General features: G+C 49.8%; 1 protein-coding gene across 8 annotated transcripts in view; it reads left to right on the top strand.

The window, feature by feature from the left end:
• Positions 1-13,029, top strand: part of TTLL8 (tubulin tyrosine ligase like 8) — a 73,942-nt gene extending 60,913 nt beyond the window's left edge. For 6 of the 8 annotated variants that reach the window (XM_020982906.2, XM_020982910.2, XM_020982911.2 and 3 more), the window contains 3 exons: positions 1,054-1,489; positions 2,892-3,384; positions 12,732-13,029. In XM_020982906.2, the coding sequence (XP_020838565.1) occupies positions 1,054-1,489; positions 2,892-3,384; positions 12,732-12,910 (1,108 nt within the window). In that variant the 3' untranslated portion in view covers positions 12,911-13,029. Of the gene's footprint in view, positions 1-1,053; positions 1,490-2,891; positions 3,385-11,519; positions 11,601-12,534; positions 12,605-12,731 lie in introns of those variants that run through there. The other 2 variants (XR_013483691.1, XM_078147990.1) reach the window with 2 other exon arrangements.
• Positions 13,030-17,224: the final 4,195 nt, after the last annotated feature.

Here is a 17,224-nt window from a genome sequence, read left to right on the forward strand (position 1 = left end):
GGAGTCATCTCACAAATTTGAGTACTAAAAAGTGTGTGTGTGTGTGTGTGTGTGTGTGTGTGTGTGTGTGTGTGTGTGTGTGTGTTGGGGCAGGGTGGGTGGGGTGTGCTGCAGTAGATATCTGGGGAGAAGAATTTTCACATGAGCGTCATAGAGTAGACACTGGTCAGTGGTTGGCCAGTCAATTTTTAAAAGTTAGTCTCCCTGAGGAGAGCTGTGAGCTTTGCAGACAGTACCCTGGGATCTGCACAGGGAGAGAGTGAGGTGTTTTGGTCAGAAATGACTGAGCTGTGGCCAATCCTCCCCCCCACACCCCGAGCATCAGCTTTTAAGGTTGCCAACGTGAGGCAGGTGAGTGCCTTCTCCTTGGTGAGGGCCCCTAGCCCCACCTCTCACTCTTTCCTCTGGGGAACTTTGACGGGGGTGAGGGGGGTGGGACGGGGCTGAGATTTGGGAACCTAATTTAGTGGTCTCAAGGAGGCCAAGCCCCTGGACTCTCCTGGACTGAAGAGGTAAACCTTGTTTTTGCTTCTCCCAGTCAACCACCTGAAAGCTAGCTTCCTGCCTGACCCTTCCTGCTGCCAGTACTCTGGAGAGTAGCTCCATAGACCTGGCAGAGGAGGCCACAGGGGAAGGCCTCGGTGGGAGGGAGTAGGTCCGTCCATGCCTGCCTGTGACCTGAGGCAGAGTGGCTGAAGGTCAGTCCCAGGGTGGAGCTGGTGGTCTGGGTTTGCTTTAGGAAGGTCTTTGTGAATTAGCTGTGGCAATGATGGCAACATTTCAGCGATCCTTCATCAGAGCCCCTTGACTCTCATTAGGGTTATGGTTGTTTCCTCCTTGGGCTCTTGAAAGCAAGAGTGGCCCAAGGTCAGGCCTTCTCAGAATCAAAGGGCTGCCTGAGTGGAGGGGAGACCCGAGGCAGGCCCCAAGCCCTCTCTGCCCCTGGGGCAGAGAGCAGGGAAGCACTGAGGCTGGTGGGCTGGCCCTGGAGGTCTGGGTCCGGGGTGGGGGTGCCCCCATGGGACTGATGGCTGCCTCATGTGTTCCTTTCAGTGCCATTCATCTTTGTAACAACTCCATCCAGAAGCACTTCAAGAACGCCAAGGACCGCAGCCCTCTGCTCCCCTGCTACAACATGTGGACCAGCACCAAGTTCCAGGAGTACTTGCAGAAGCGGGGCCGTGGCCACGTCTGGCACAACATCATCTACCCGTCCATGAAGAAGGCCATCACCCACACCATGAAAGTGGCCCAGGACCATGTGGAGGCCCGCAAAAACAGCTTCGAGCTCTACGGTGCTGACTTCATCCTCGGCAAAGATTTCAAGCCATGGCTCATCGAGATTAACTCCAGCCCCACCATGTTTCCGTCCACGCCTGTCACAGCACAGCTTTGCACCCAAGTACAAGAGGACACCATCAAGGTCGTTGTTGACAGAAAAACTGACCGCAACTGTGACATTGGCAACTTTGAACTCCTGTGGAGACAAGTAAGCTGTGGGATGCTTGGGTCCCCAGGTGGATTCCGTACTGGCCAGATGTCAGCTCAGAGGTCTCTGGGGGAGGGGCTGCTTGTCGGTGACATTGCAGAAGGGGACCAGATCCCCGCGGAGGTCCCTGAGGACTCGTGTTGAGACTGAGGTGGTTCAGAATGGCTTTGGGAGAAGGAACAGGGGCCACTGTCTTCATACTGGTGTTCACTAGGACCCTTCACGTGTGGGAGGCTCTGAACGTGCTGGGCTTCTCACTTCCCTAAACCTGCCCCCTATTTCCTGCCCCCCATGTCTCCACCTCCCATCCAGCCCTCCAAACCCAGCTTGAAGCTGCCTCTTCCAGGGAGCCTTCCTGGGTTTGGAGGGCACTTGCTCACTAGGCCTGGGGGAACAGTGTGTGACCTAGAGCCAAGGATACTGGACACAGGTGAAGGGGGTGGGAGCTGAGCTCTGCCACAGACTGCTGTCTTGCCTCCTAGGGGTGGGAGGATCCAGCAAAGATAATTTATGCAAAGGGCTTGCAAACCACCGAGCCCCATATAAAAAGCCAGCTCCTTATGAACACCATTGCCTGTTTACACATCTTCATTTCCTGATAGAGGGCAGACACTTCTTGGATTTTCACCCCCACCCACCCCAGGGCTTTGTGTAATAAAGACTCGATGAAGGAGAAATCCAAGAATGTCAGAGCTGGAAGGGTTTATTAGTTACTGCATTTAATTTGTCCTTATGAAAGCAGCTGCCCCAGGACAGCTAGGTGGTGCAGTGGATAGAGCACCGGCCCTGGATTCAGGAGGACCTGAGTTCAAATCCGGTCGCAGACACATACCACTTACTAGCTGTGTGACCCTTGGCAAGTCGCTTAAACCCCATTGCCCAAACCCCATTGCCCAACCCCCGCCCCAAACAAAACAACAAAAAAAAAGAAAGCAGCTGCCCCAAGCAGCTCGGGCTGTGCACTCCTGGGTGAGCAGCCCATGGTGAAGGCAGGCCTTCTCTCTGCCTGTCTACAAGGTACAGCAATGTAAATCTGGGCAATGATGTGGGCACCTGGGGAGGGCAGCCTGCAAGAAGGAAAGAGAAGCCAGGCAGGCAGCTCGGGATGGCCTTTCAGGGGACAGGTGCAGCTTCCTTCAAAGGTCTAGCCATCCCCTGGGGCTGACAGGGAGGAGCCTTGGTGCTCCGTCCTTATCTTGAGAGCTGTGGCAGGATTCTGGCTGATATCTGTCTCTTCCTTAGCACCTCCCTGCCTTACCATGACAGGGAGGTCGGGAGAGCCATCCCTGGCTGACTCCCCCTTAGCTGGAGATGCCACTGCCGCCTGGCAGATGGGCTCCCTCGTGGTAGGGGAGCTGGCCAGGGCAGATACTTTCTCAGGCTGGTTTTTGTCTCTCCCCAGCCTGCCGTGGAACTGCCCCCATTCAGCGGCTCCAACCTCTTTGTGGAAGGCTTCAACATTCAGAAAGGAAGGAGACATATGACTCCCATTACCAACATCAACCTCGGGAGCCCCCTGCCAGCCGGGCACATGCTGCGAAACAAATGCTTCGGCTCTCAACAGGACCAGCTGTCTGAGCAGACAATGTCTTCCAAGCAGGACGTGAAAGCGAGAGAAGACAAGGGAGCGCCCTGCATCTTACCGATGCCTTTGAAGAGAGGGTCCGGGAGAACGTACAAGATAAGCTCAGTCTACACAAAGACCCTCAGCAATATGGAATTTCCCTCTTTTGCGATTCAACACCTAGAAAATATTTCCCATAAAGCTGTGTTTCCCAGAACTAAGACGACAAAGCTTGTGGACACCAATATATTAAGCACAGTCTCTATTGCCTCGGTGCTGCAGAGCATCCGGTCCTTGGAAAACCCAGTGTTCCAGCCGCCCAAAGGCTCAGGTAACCTTTGCTATATCCCCTCCCCTACCCCAGCCCACCCATTGTCAGTGACCTGAGCAGTGCCAGGCTCTCCAGGGGCCCCTCTGGTCACCTGGAGGGCACAGCCCAAGGTGCTTGGGGCAGCTGCCAGGCCACTGGCCCCTCTCAGGGCCCCATTTTCCTCATCATTAAAAGAGTCATCCCCCACCTGAACTTGACCCCTGGTCTCATGGTGCTCAGGAGAGCTTTGGGAAAACTCAGGGCCAGCTCTAGGCAATGAGCCTGCCCTGTCCTGCAGGGTTTGGGGTCATGAGGGCTCTGGATACTCTGCGGGGAAAGAAGCCTGGGGTGGTGGACAGAATCTGGGATCTGGAGGGAGAAGGCCCAGGTTCAGTCCCAGACTCTTGTGAGTACCTTAGACAAGATTCCTGCCCTCCCTGGGGCTCGGCTCCCCTCCTTTGTAAAATCTGGGGTCTGGGACAGTCAGCAGCAGCACTGTCACTAGCAGTTATACAGTCCTTTAAGGCTGGGTAAGTACTATCTATGTATGTGTATATTGTATATGCACACATCAACATGTGCACACACACACACACGTTGCATGTAGCAAGTATAAGGTGAATGCCACACTTGCACATGTGTTATACATGTGTGTCATACCTACATACATGTATGTGCATGTATGCCTGTGTGTGTGCGCAATGTGTGTTTATGCGTTTGTTATATGCATGTGTGTGTTATATGTGGACGTACACCTCTATACATATGCATATGTATATATGTAATATATGTGTTATTTGATCTGATCCTAACAGCAATCCTATGAGCTAGGTGCTGTTAATGATCCCATTTCACAGGGGAGGAGACTGGGGCTGAGAGAGATGACGTGTCTTACCCACAGCTAGTAAATGTCCGAGCCAGGATTTGAACTCAGGCCTTCCTGGCTCATGGGCCAGTGCCGTATCATGCCCACGATCTCTTGTATCCCAGAAGCCTTGTATAAGGCGTAGAATGGTGGTGGTTATTCTGCCATTGTGATTTTTGGTCGTCAGTGAGGAAGATCTCAGAGTCCTGATTGTTTAAGATTCTGTGCACGTGGCTATGGCTTCTGCTCTGGGTGCATTTATTGTTTTAAGTGAAAATATTTATTTTTTTCCCCCAATTCCATGTAAGAACAATTTAACATCTATTTAAAACATCCATTTAAAATTTTTTTGAGTTCCAAATTTTCTCCTACCCTCCCTCTTCTCCCCCCTTATTGAGAAGGCAAGCAATTTGATGTAGGTTATACATGTACAGTCATGCAAAACATATTTCCGTACTAGTCGTGTTGTGAAAGAAGACACAGACCAAAACCCCCCACAATACAACCTGAGAAAATGAAAACTAGTGTGCTTTGATCTTCACTCAGACGGCACTAATTCTTTATCTGGTAGTGGGTCACATTTTTCTTCATGAATCTTTTGGATTATCGTATTGCTGAGAATAGCTAAGTCATTCACAATTATCACCATGCAACATTGCTGTGAACTGTGGACACTGTTCTCCTGGCTCTGCTCACTTCACTCTGCATCAGTTCATATGAGCATTTTGCAGTTGTGTTCATATAGTCCTGGGTTTGTCTTGGCAGGTAAACACCCAAGTATTTTATATTGTCTGTGGTTATTTTAAATGGAATTTCATTTTCTATCTCTTGCTGCTGGACTTTATTGGTGATGTATAGAAACGGTGATGGTTTATTTTATATCCTGCAACTTTCCTGAAGTGGTTAATTATTTCAACTAATTTTTAAGTTAGTTCTTGTAAACCAAAAAATATCACAAGTCCATGAGACGTGCATTGCAACTGGATTTATTACAAGAGAAATGAACGTGCATGTGGAACTCCTATGCAGGTACAAGAAATTCAGTGGTGCAGGAAAAGCCTTGGGTATTTAAGTTACAGAGGAAAGGGCAAGACATAGGGAAGGGGAGAAGGACTATTCCCTCCTGAAGGGGAGGAGCGAGGCAATGGCAAAAGCTGCCTTCTTTTCCCTTGGGCACTGCTACACCATGATGATAGGAGGGTTTGCTTATCTACAAGGGTCTCAGCTGACAGACAGTTTCCTAGTCTAGTGCAGACTGGCTGGCACCTGTCTTGACTTCCAAGGACACACACAGAATCCAGCTTGGGGTGCAAACTACAAATTAGGTCAACTCGGGAGTGGTGGGGGCTGCATTCTTGACAGGTAGTGTTTCTGGAAAATATTACAACTCAAGAAGACAAGTTTGGGAGCCCCTTCACATTCTCTAGGATTCTCTAAGTGGACCATCATATCATCTGCAAAGAATAATTGTTCTGTTTCCTTGTTGTCTATTCTAATTCCTTCAGTTTCTTTTTCTTCTCTTATTGCTATAGCAGCAATACCCTTGGTCTTATTGGGAAGGCTTCTAGCTTATCCACATTACAGATAATGCTTGCTGATGGATTTAGAAAAATATTACTTATCATTTTAAGGAAAGCTCTATTGATTCCTATGCTTTCTAGTGTTTTTAATAGGAATGAGTGTTGTATTTTGTCAAAAACTTTTTGCATCTATTGAAATAATCATATGATTTTTGTTGTTTTTGTTACTGATGTGGTCAATTAAGATGCTAGTTTTCCTAAGATTGAACCAGCCCTACTTTCCTGGTGTAAATCTCGCCTGGCCGTCGTGTATGATTTTTGTTATATATTGCTGTCGTCTTCTTGTTAGTATCTGATGTAAAATTTTTCATCAGTATTCAGGAGGGGAATTGGTCTATAGTTTTCTTTCTCTCTTTTTGCTCTTCCTAGTTTAGGTATCAGTACCTTGTTCTTGTCATAAAAGGAATTTGGTAAGATTCCTTCTTTGCTTAGTTTTGCAGATAGTCTATCTAGTATTAAAACTAATCATTCCTTGAACGTTTGGTAGAATTCACTTGTGAATCTGTCTGGTCCTGGGGATTTTCCCTTAGGGAGCTCATGGATTGCTTGTTCAGTTTCCTTTTGTAAGATAGGTGAGTTTTTCTTAGATTTTCCAAGGTTCTATTTTCTCGTCTTGGGTGCATTTAAATATTCCAGAGCTGGGCATCATTTGGCTCCAAATGGCCTCTTGTAGGGTAGTGGGGCCCACCGGTAAGTGGGCGCTTGGTAAAGATGGAGGGCCTTGCCACGGTGCTTCCCTGGGCAGCCCAGTGTGTCTCTGGGAGCAGCCCAGGCTTGGAGAGGGATTGGTGAGATGGAGTTTGACTTTCTCTCTTTTAGAAGAATGACAAGGCATGTGTCCCGGAATTATCATACAAGACCAGCTGGCTCAGTGTGAGACAGGATTTAGTCTAGAGTAGCCCACTCAAAAATGCTTTCCTTTGATAAATTACCTGGTGGTTATTGTGTGGGTATGTGCACATACCCATGCATATTCATGTTGGCCCCCCCATCCCTAGCATGTAAGCTCCCTGAGGGCAGGAATTGCTTGCCTTTTGTCTCAGGATGCCCAGAACCTGGCACAGAGTTGGTGTTGCTCCATAAATGCTTATTCTGGAATGAGAGAATTCACCGTTGTCTGTAGTCAGTGAAGAGGAGCTGCGTAAGCTGCCCTCCAGGAGGCTGGTCTACTTGGAGGTGGGACCTCCCTCTACCGTTCCTGAAGAAAGATGAGGAAGTCCCTTGGGCCAAGCTGGAAGAAATCTACTTGTGCTGGCATGGAATGCCATCTTTAGGCCCCATTCAAGAGAAATGGGGTTGGGGTGGTCTGCAGGGTTCCCACTGTCTTCGGCGCTGATCAGACCCCATCTGGTGTTCGGTTTTGGACGTAAGCTGGAGAGTGTCTAGAGAAGGGAAAATTGGATGATGGATATGTGAAGTCTGTGCCGTGTCAAGACTGACTGAAGACCCAGGAGATGCTTATCCTAGGGAGGAAAGTACTTGGGGAGGGGGACGTGGAAGCCGTCATTACGTTTTGAAGGGCTGTCACGTAGAAGAGGGGCTCAAGAACTAGAAGCAATGGGATCAACACAGGCTGGATGGACAGATGTTGAAAGGCCTGCCTCCTGAGGTGGGGAGTTCCCCCTCAATGGAGAGCCTTGAGCAAAGTCTGGAGGGCCATTTGTTAGGGGATATTGTACAGCTCATCCAGGTGTAGGTGTGGACTTCCAGCCCAGAGATCTTGTGGAGGTGGGGGCAGGCTAGACATTCTGTTGACAATAATCTACATTCCCTAGGGCATGAGTGGGTAACTGAGTCACCAAAATTCCTCATGGCCACTTGGATTTTTGTCTCTTTGGTCTAAAGAGAAGCCCAGCAGACTAGGAAAAGGAAGCTACACCAGCAAGACAAACTGGTGTCATTGAAGGAAAGGGCCGGACCACAAGGAGTGGGTCTGGGGCTGAGAAGCCAGAGCAGCCTCAGCATCTCCATTAGTGAATTTCATGGTCCTCAGCCTACGGGGAGGGAAGCCTGAGCTTGAAGGGTCAACAACCAGAAGGAGCCCAGGAGGTCTGATGCCATGTGCTAGCATTGTGGAATCAATGTGTGAACTCTGGAAGACTCCATAAATGCGAGCGCTATTATATGTATCTGTAACCTGATCTTGGGATTCTATTTTTCAGTGAGGTTCTTATAGAAGGAGTCCTGGGACAAGTCACTAGCCAGCTAGTATTCTTTCATAGACCCTATTGCCCAGGTGGATAAAATGTCTGCTTTTTGTAGTTGAATAAAAGGAGGGTATAAAGGGATGATCTGAGCCCTGTACAGTCTCCCAGAGTCCCAGATGCCTGAGGGCAGGAAGGACATGGTGACCCTTTTCTGGGCGCCTCATGAGCTGATGACCACCATCGGTTGATGTGTACAGTGAGGTGATAGGGCCTGGGAAGGAGATGAGAGCACAAGCCCACAATTGGGACTTGCCTCTTCTCAGTCGTGAGGCTTGTTCACACTCTCCTGCCTGGGACGTGAGGGCCTCTGCTGCTCACCTGACCCAAGCCTTCTCTTTGCACAACACTGTTCCCTTTTACAAAGAGCTTTCTTGTCTATAATCTCATGAGGAAGGGAGTATAAAAGGGGTCCTCAGTACCCCTAATTTACCCCAAAGCAGGCCAATGGATTACCATAGCTGGTGAGTTCTGCTTTTGTAAGGGAAGGTGACCTTACCTGGAAAATTTTCTTATCCTGCAATATCGGGGCTGTGAGACACAGTAAGAATCAATTTCACCACGGAGCGTTTGATGGAAACCCCCTAAACAAAGGGTTAGTGGCATGGTGCCAACATCACCTTTTCAAGGGAGGACAGAGTGAATGGAGCCTTCTCCATGGGCATTTCCCCTCCCTCTGTTTGGAGAGAGAGGGTCGAGGGTGGCTATCAGAGGCTCCTGCCTAGATCCATCACTTAAGGAGGAGGACCAGGGCGTCCATCTCGTCATTTTACATCCAGCTGCGAGACTTCATCATGCCCCTCTAGGTACCCTTTCTTCCCCACCCCCAATGCTTTTCAGCATCTTTCTATGTCATGGTTTTTTCCTGTTAGATTGTGAATTGCTTGAGAGCAGGGACCGTCTTTTGCCTTTCTTTTTATCCCCCAGTGCTTAGCACAATGCCTGACACAACAGGTGCTTTATAAATGTTTATTGAGGCAGCCGGGTGATGCTGTGTATTGAGCACTCAAGTCAGGGAGACTTGAGTTCAAATCTGGACTGACACTTACTAACTGGGTGACCCTGTGCAAGTCACTTCACCTCTGTTTGCCTTCATTTGCCCAACTATAAAATGGGGATAATAAAAGCAAAAACACTCACCCGCCAGGCTGATTGAGAAGCAAACATTAGCACAGTGCCTAGCATGCAGTGGGTGCCGTGTAAGTGCTTCTTCCCTCCCCCTCTCCCCTTTATTGACTGACTGGCCCGAACCCTTCAGTCCTCATTGGTATGGGGGACTCTTTGTACATCTACTCGCTGGTTTGGGGCCATTGTGTGGGAAGAGGGTAGATGTGAATTCCTCAGGTAAGAAAATTCAGAGAAGCACTCATGTGCTTGTCCAGCAACCACTAGAATTCCAGAGAGTTTGTCTGTCCAGTACCAGCCTCACGCTCTTAGAGGCAATAGATATTTAGTCAGTGATTACTGAAACCACTGAAGATCACATCGATCGATAGTGCCGCTGTGGAGAGAACGAAACCAGATGAATCAAGACGTCTAATTCCCTTTCGTTTGTGTGACTATGTCGAGGGGCTTGATGATGCCCTGAGGAAACTGAATGCGGGGATATATGGCTCTGGTCTTTCCAACAGCAGGTTCTGAGCATCACCAGACCTTCCAGAAATTGTCCCCCTGCAGGACACCAGCAACCCCGCTAGGTGAGCCCCCATGAATGTGTCTGCCTGAATCAGCCACCCCCAATCCCGTCTTTGCCTTCAGTGATTACGGAGGTAGGATGGTTCAGAGCACTTTCCCTGGCTTCCTGTCCTACTGTGGGCCCTTCCTAGACCCAGCATGTGATCATGGACAAGATCCTTACATAAATTCACCATCACCAAAGAGGAGGTATGGTGGCTGCCACTGGCTGGACAACTCCCTTGTAAAAGTGGTGATCATTGCATTTCACCACTGGCTGCTTCAGCCCTTGTCTGAGGGAAGACCGAGACATTGAGTAGCCTGAAGGAAGTTTCAACTCCAAAAGCACCATGTCACCAAGAGGCCCCGACCATCTCCCACTGTTCACATTATTCAGAGAAAGGGCTCAAGGAGGAGATGGCGGGAAAGACCGAGCTTGATCTTGGAGGCGTCTAAGCTAGAAGAGAACTTGCAAATCCTTGCTTCACAGATGAGGCACCAGAGGCCCGAGCTGGAGAGTGGAATTTGTGGACCTGGAGGCCGACACAAGTCATTGGCCCAGAAGGGGGTGATGTTGACTCACAAGCAGCCCCTGTAGACCAGGGTGTACAAAGTGAGCTTCCCACACTCTCCCTCCATCCGTCTGGCCATCCCTCCCTGCCTCCCTGCCCCTGGGCTTCCCATCTTCAGACCTGGGGAGAAGGGGAAACCCCAAGGTTGGCTGCTGTCTCTCTTTTCCAACAGCGTCAAGACAGTCACTGTCTCTTTTGTAACCAACGACCCTAAGGCTTCCTGGAGCCGGGTCCTCTGGGGGGGTCCTGCAGCTCTCCCAGGACCAGTTCAGATTCTGCCCCCAGCCCACAACTGCCTTGCTTTCCTGTGTAAAAAGACTCACACATTTTCCCGTCACACACTTGGAGGAAGGAGGATTTCTTTCCATTGTTTCTCTTTGTTCCTTCACACCTAGAACGGTGCCTGTCAGGAGACGTTGTAGGCACTCAACAAGAGACCGTGCAGTGGGAATTGGGGAATGGATTTAAGTTAGAATATCTACATTGGAAGAGTGGTTTCTGCCGAGAGGAATACGATGGAGTGCTCTCATGCCCAGTGATAAATGTGATTATTACGTGGCTTTGTGTTCAAATGTTGACTGGGTGAAGCCCTATTTTATTCATGAGGAATTCCTCAAAGCAGAGTCCACTGCCCCCTAATTCCTCTTCCCCCCAAGATGTAGCAGCCTCCTCACCTGAGGTCCTAGAAGCTCTGACCTTGGCTAGGAGTCTCCTTAGCAGTTGTGGAAGAAGAGGCCAGAAGAAGGAAGGAAGGAAGGAGGGAAGGGAGGAAGGAGGGAAGGAAGGGAGGGAGGGAGGGAGGAAGGAGGGAAAGAAGGCAGGAGGGAGGGAAGGGAGGAAAGAAGGAGGGAGGAAGGAAGGGAGGAAGGAATGGAGGGAGGAAGGGAGGGAGGAAAGGGGGAAGGAGAGAAGGGAGGAAATAGAGAAGGAAGGGAGGAAGGAAGGAAGGGAGGGAGGGAGGGAGGGAGAGAGGGAGGGAGGGAGGAAGGAGGGAAAGAAGGCAGGAGGGAGGGAAGGGAGGAAAGAAGGAGGGAGGAAGGAAGGGAGGAAGGAATGGAGGGAGGAAGGGAGGGAGGAAGGGGGAAGGAGAGAAGGGAGGAAATAGAGAAGGAAGGGAGGGAAGGAGGAAGGAAGGAAGGAAGGAAGGAAGGAAGGAAGGAAGGAAGGAAGGAAGTGCCCTTTCCATATGGGGGATAGATCCAAGAAGGAAAGCCATGGGAGGGCATCCTAGAGAGTAACCCTCCTGCTTCCTTGTCTCCAGAAAAATGAATTCACCCCAAAGGTCTTAGCATCATAGACCTTAGAGTCCAACCCTTTGTGTCCAGAGTCACACAGCAAGTCAGTAAGTATCTGGAGTGGGATTTGAACTCAGACCTTTCTGACTCCAAGTCCTGTGCCTTATTTTCTAGATCAAACTGGGCTTCAATTATCCCAACTCCTACTGGCCTTAACAAACAGAGTCTAAAACACAACTAGGTGAACCCTAATGAACACAGCACCCTAGAACATGAGGTTCTAGGAGTAGCCTTGAGAGGCTGGGTCATTTTTTGTAGTGCTATGACATATGAGTATGTGGCAATAATTTAGTTGGTTAGACTTAATTAATTAGCTTTTAGGAAGAGTGTATTTACTAAGATGGTATAGTTGGTACAAAATATGGCCTCCCAACAGACCAACCAAAACCTGTGACACCATCTCCTGGGGAAAGCGGGCTCGAGCTTTGAAGGTTACATATGGCAATGGTGTGGGTTGTGGGGGGTAACTCAGAGTTCCTGTGTGCTGGATGTCCATTTCTCCCCTTTGTGGGGGGCTCAAGGAGGTCTCTGCTGGGCCCCTTGTAGAAATGCTGATCTGCATCCAGTTGTCGGCTCCCAATGGCACTGCCATCAGCTGATCTGGGAGTACTGCTAGGATACTGATGGGGGGATGGGAAGTAGTCTAGAACCCCCCCCCGCCCCGCCCAAACCATTCAGGAGGGATTTTGCCAGAAAGTCTCCACCATGGCTTGCTATAATCTCATAGATAATCCAGAAGCTAAACCAGTTTGATATTTTATAGATGAGGCCTCAGCCCCCTGAACATGCATGATTCCTGAGCAGCATCTCTCTAGCTCCCAGGACTTTTCCCCATCTGGTCTAAAACCTGGGATGGAGACAGGCGTTTTCACCAGATTAGGGTGTGACTTGTTCCTTGTTTCACTGGGTGGGATGATTTATTTGAGCTCTTCATTCAATGCCCCACCCTTACATATGCCTGTGCCCTATCTCTCCTTTTAGATTGTAAGCTCTTTGAGGGCAGGAGCTCCATTTTTCATGTTTAATCTTCCAGGACAAAGCCCTACACATGGTGAGTGCCTGCTTCATGTTTGTTGTAAAGAGAGCCCAGCTTTGGGGCATCAGGTCTGGACAAGCCTGAGGCTGCCCTTGGTCCCCTGCACTGCTTTGCAAGCCAGTTTCTGTCTTCCTCTTTACAGATTTGCCAAGCAGCGTCCCAGCCCCCTGCCTCATTTGCAAAGGAACGTTCCAGATGGAAAAGACCTGCAAGCGTTGTAGCTCCTTCCGTGCCACAATCTTACAAGGAAACGCTTATGTCCCTCTAAATGGGCAGAACAGCCCATCCAAAAGAATGGTGGGCAGCCTGTGGAACTTCTGAAACACCCATTTTCCCCAGAAGATATATAGCAACCTAAATGGATTCTGAGACAGTCTGATTTATTGTGTTTTTTTTTTAAACAAACAAGCAAAAAATAATCCATTCATATAAATGCCCAACCTTGTGTGTGGAGTTTTTCCAAGATATTCCAGGGGAAGGACACGTTTTTCACAGTAGTACTTTTTACAGACGGGGTGGGGTAACAAAAGCATCCCATGCATTTCTGTCCCTGAGCTCCAGAACGGACGGCTTTGGGAGAAGACTGGACTTGGCTGGAATGCCACAAAACAAGTCCAGTGTTTGCAACCCTGCTAAGCCCGTGCCAAGGAGCCAGCCCGGAAGTGGCAGTCTGGTCCCAACAGGATTTCCTCCAACAGGTCGTGGGCTTTAATACACCACCTTTCTGCCTCCCCTGGATCCTACTGGCATGATCCCAGTGGGGAATGTTGTAGGTGTTGGAATGGATTAACTCTGCCCCTAGCCTCATTCTAGAATCACGGGGAACCCGGAAGGGACCACAAAAGCCATTCCCTCAACACCCACCTAGGTCTCTCAAACCCCATTCACATCACAATGTTTTGTGGTCTTGGGTCTTTTTAGATTCGAATGTTTGCTTTGGAAATGAGGATGGGGTGGGAAGGGGATGGAGATAGAGACTTAGGGACCAGGCCAGCTTCTAAAAGCCATCATAGCAGGGTTTTTCCAGTTGTCAGGCAGGCGGATGTACAGATGGTGGGAAGTGGTGAACAGGGGAGTGTTACTCAGAAAGCAGGATAAGAAGGGATTAGCAAGGACGCTGGCATCAGGAGATATTCTCGGCAGGTTCATCTTGCAGGAGTAGGGGTGAGGGCGGGTTGTAATGAGCTGCAACTCACTTTCCAGCCAAATGCTAGAAAAATGGCCTTGGGGGAGGCATAGCATTGCCACCAACCAAACTTTCCTGGGGCCTAGACTCAATCTCTGAGTAACTGTCTTCTCCTCAGAGTGTCCCCCTTCCCAGCTGGTTTGGGGACATTTGCTCCTTTGCTGCTGCTCATTGGACAGCTCAGTGGTACAGCTGAGAGGGCTGGGTTTAGGGGTGAGAAGACTTGCATTTGAATCTTGCCTCAGATACCTGGGGAAGTCATTTTGCCACTCAGCCTCGGTTTCTCCATCTCTAAAATGGGGATGATAATACTACCCACCAGACAGGGCTGTTGTGAGGATCTAATGACTTAGCATCTGTACAGCACTTTACAGACCTCTTTAAGGTTTCTCTATCAAGGTCAGCTGTTGGCCGATAGGACCCCTTCCAGCTCTGGCCCTCCCTGTTCTGGGACTGTCTGTGATTTTCTCCTGCTTATGTTGCCCTGGCCCTCATGTTCCAAAGTCTGGAGGGCAGCAGAGACTAGGGAGATCAGGAGTCTGTTTGATTTCCTCACTTTTGAAAATTGAGCTGTCAGGGTTGGGGTTTTCCCACCTCAGATCTCATTCCTTAGGGCTATGCATGACAATGACTGGACAGACAGCATGAAGAGACTGCTTCCCCAGGAAGAACACGTAGGGCTTTGAAGCCAGGAAGACCTGAATTCACATCCCAGACTGGTATTTAACCTTTCTGTGCCAACCTCCAAGGTCGCAACCATCTTTAAATCTCTGGTCCTATGGGTTCACACTCAAGTTACTCTGAATGATTGAGGCTGTCATCCAAAAGGGGCAAAGCTGACATCTAACTGGATTTGAACAGAGGCAGCACCAGGTTGGCGGTCTAGGAGAGGACACTCTTGAGCCAGTCATAGTTGGATACAACTTTCTTCCCTACCCCTTTCTCTCCTTTGTAGAATAAAAATGAAAGCACTTAGTTACGAGGTTGCCGAATTCAGAATTTATTTACATCCTGGCCAAGTAGAGTGAAAGTAACATCTGGCTTGGAGTTCCTCATGACTGACTTCTGACCCTGCACTGGGGGGCTTCCGGGTGGAGGACCCAGGACTGACTGCAGCAAAGGAGACCATTGGCAGACCCCAGCGAGTCTGGGGAACACCCGGCTCTTTGTAGAGTGGCCATGATTGAATTCATATTGCTTCCTTGGATTCTGCCATTGCAGTGACTGACCCTGTCAGGCTGTTCTGACAGAGATGGGCGGGGGGGGGGGGAAGATCTGGCTGCATCCTGTCTATCCTTACTACACTGTGACCCCCCTGCCTTGTACTAAGCTAAGTATAAGGCCTCAAGAGAAAGAGAAAAGGGTTTCTGTGATCTGGAAGAGCACCTGAGAGTGAGTGACCCAGATAATCTGGTCAGGAAGAGTGTGGAGAGCCTGGCACTCTCTAGCTGGCAGGACCACTGTGAGGAAGGCCCTAGGAAACTCCATAGAGGTAGACACTGTTGTTAAAGCATGGCTTTGAAAGCAGAAACCCCAAGTATACATCCTCCCAGCATCTGAGGCAAGCTAAGCTGTAGGAGAATCCAGAAGCAGGACCCCGGGATCCTGATAGAAGCTAGGGTTATGGAAACCCTGGCTGTCCCAGGCAGAAGAACAGGGCAGTTAGTTGCTAATGAGGTCCTCAAATCATTAATGAAAGCTCTCACACGGAGCCCTAACCATACCTGGGTACTGAGCCAGATACCAGCCGAAGAAGGAAGTGCTGTGCCCTCCACTCTCTGCCCCTTTAGTCACTCAGGGTAGTGCTCAGCCGTTGGGGGTGTCCCCTTTTGTGCCAGGGGAGAAAGAGGCTCACCTGGCGCCTTGCTCAGTGTTGGGGCTGAGGAAGGTCCCGCCCTCATGTCTGGGTCTCCTGTCGCTGGCCAGCTGAGGTGTTATTTAGTGTGTGGCCAGCCAGCAGTGGCCGAATGGCCAGTTAACTCCGCTGTTGCCCACTGAGCCTGTGGGGATGGGGCTTGCAGCTATTCTCCAGGCCACCTTCCTCGAGGAATCTATCCTCTCGCTCACATGGCAAGCCCTAGTCTTTGTCTGACTCAGGGCTCAGAGGTAACACGGTCCACCACGTTCCACTTAGTGTTTGTCTTACATCCTGACTTCAGTCCATTCGCTGCCAAGCTGCATTACTTGCCTGTGGGTGTGTATGGATTATCTCCTTTTCCCCCTTCCCAGAACTGAAGGCTTCCTGAGTCTCAAGCTTCTTCAGGGGGATGAAGGATTGTGGTTGGCCTCTCCAGAGAGGAATTCCCCCAGGAATTAATTATGCAAATTCAATGCCACACTTCCATTCTGTTTCAACTTGCCCCATCAGTCAGCTTTGAAAGATTTGGCTTGGCTTGGATCTCAGCCCCACTTCCTCCCCCGGGTAGGGGAGGTCCTGGAGTGTGAGGAGAAGAAAGTGGAGACCAGAAACCAGCTTCAATTACTTCCCCCTTGGCCCATCTGTAGCAGGCTTTTAGAGAGAAGTAAGGGGTATGCGGGTGGCTGCCCCTCTGACCTTTTAAAAAGGGATGACGCTGAGGCGTCCCTTGGCACCGTTACCACAGATTAGACTATGGGGCAAGATGGGCTGACATTTATGTGATCTATAGGGAATTTCTCTCTGCTGATCCCCAGAACATATGAGCACTGTGGCTGGCCCTCCAAAAGGATTTGGGGTCTATTCAGCCATCCAGCAAGACTTTGCTAAGCACCTCCAACCCATGGGGTGGGTGTTTTATGGAGAAGACAGGGAACGACAGACCAAAATTGCCCAGGCTGGAGATGTGAATGAATTGTGCCTGCTGAGGCAAAGAGAGCCAGATAGCTTTGAAAACACTGCTCAGGGGTAGGGACACAGAGCTTGCCATCCCAAAGGAGGAACAAAGCATTAGGAAGTCAGGAGGTAGGAAGGACCCAGGTTGGAGGGGAGGGTGTCGTCTTCAGGAAAGGCCACGTAAAGGAGGAGGTGTCACCTGGGTTAAACCTTGAAGGAGAAGATTAGCGAAGAGAAAGGCTGTTGCAGCCTTGAGCTGCAGCTTGTACAAAGGTGGGACAATTTCATCCCATAGACAAGAGGGAACCACTGACGTTACGTGAGCAGGGAAGTGACACGATCAGACAGTGATATATGAAAACTGGGTCGGAGATCTAGAGATTAGGGAATTGTAACTACAGGTGGTTGAGGCAGCTAGAGGGCGCCATAGCACATAGAGCTCCAGGCTTGAAATCAGGAATACTCTGAGTTCAAATCTGATCCCAGACACTTAGTAGCTATGTGACCCTGGGCAGGTCACTTCACCCTGTTTGCCTCAGTTTCCTCATCTGTAAAGTGAGCTGGAGAAGGAATCGGCAAACCACTCTGGTACCTTTGCCAAGAAAACCCCTAATGGGGTCACAAAAGGTTGGACACA

The sequence above is a fragment of the Phascolarctos cinereus genome, unplaced genomic scaffold, assembly GCF_003287225.1.
Source record: "Phascolarctos cinereus isolate Bilbo 61053 unplaced genomic scaffold, phaCin_HiC Scaffold_1;HRSCAF=81, whole genome shotgun sequence".
In the NCBI taxonomy this organism is placed as follows: Eukaryota; Metazoa; Chordata; class Mammalia; order Diprotodontia; family Phascolarctidae; genus Phascolarctos; species Phascolarctos cinereus.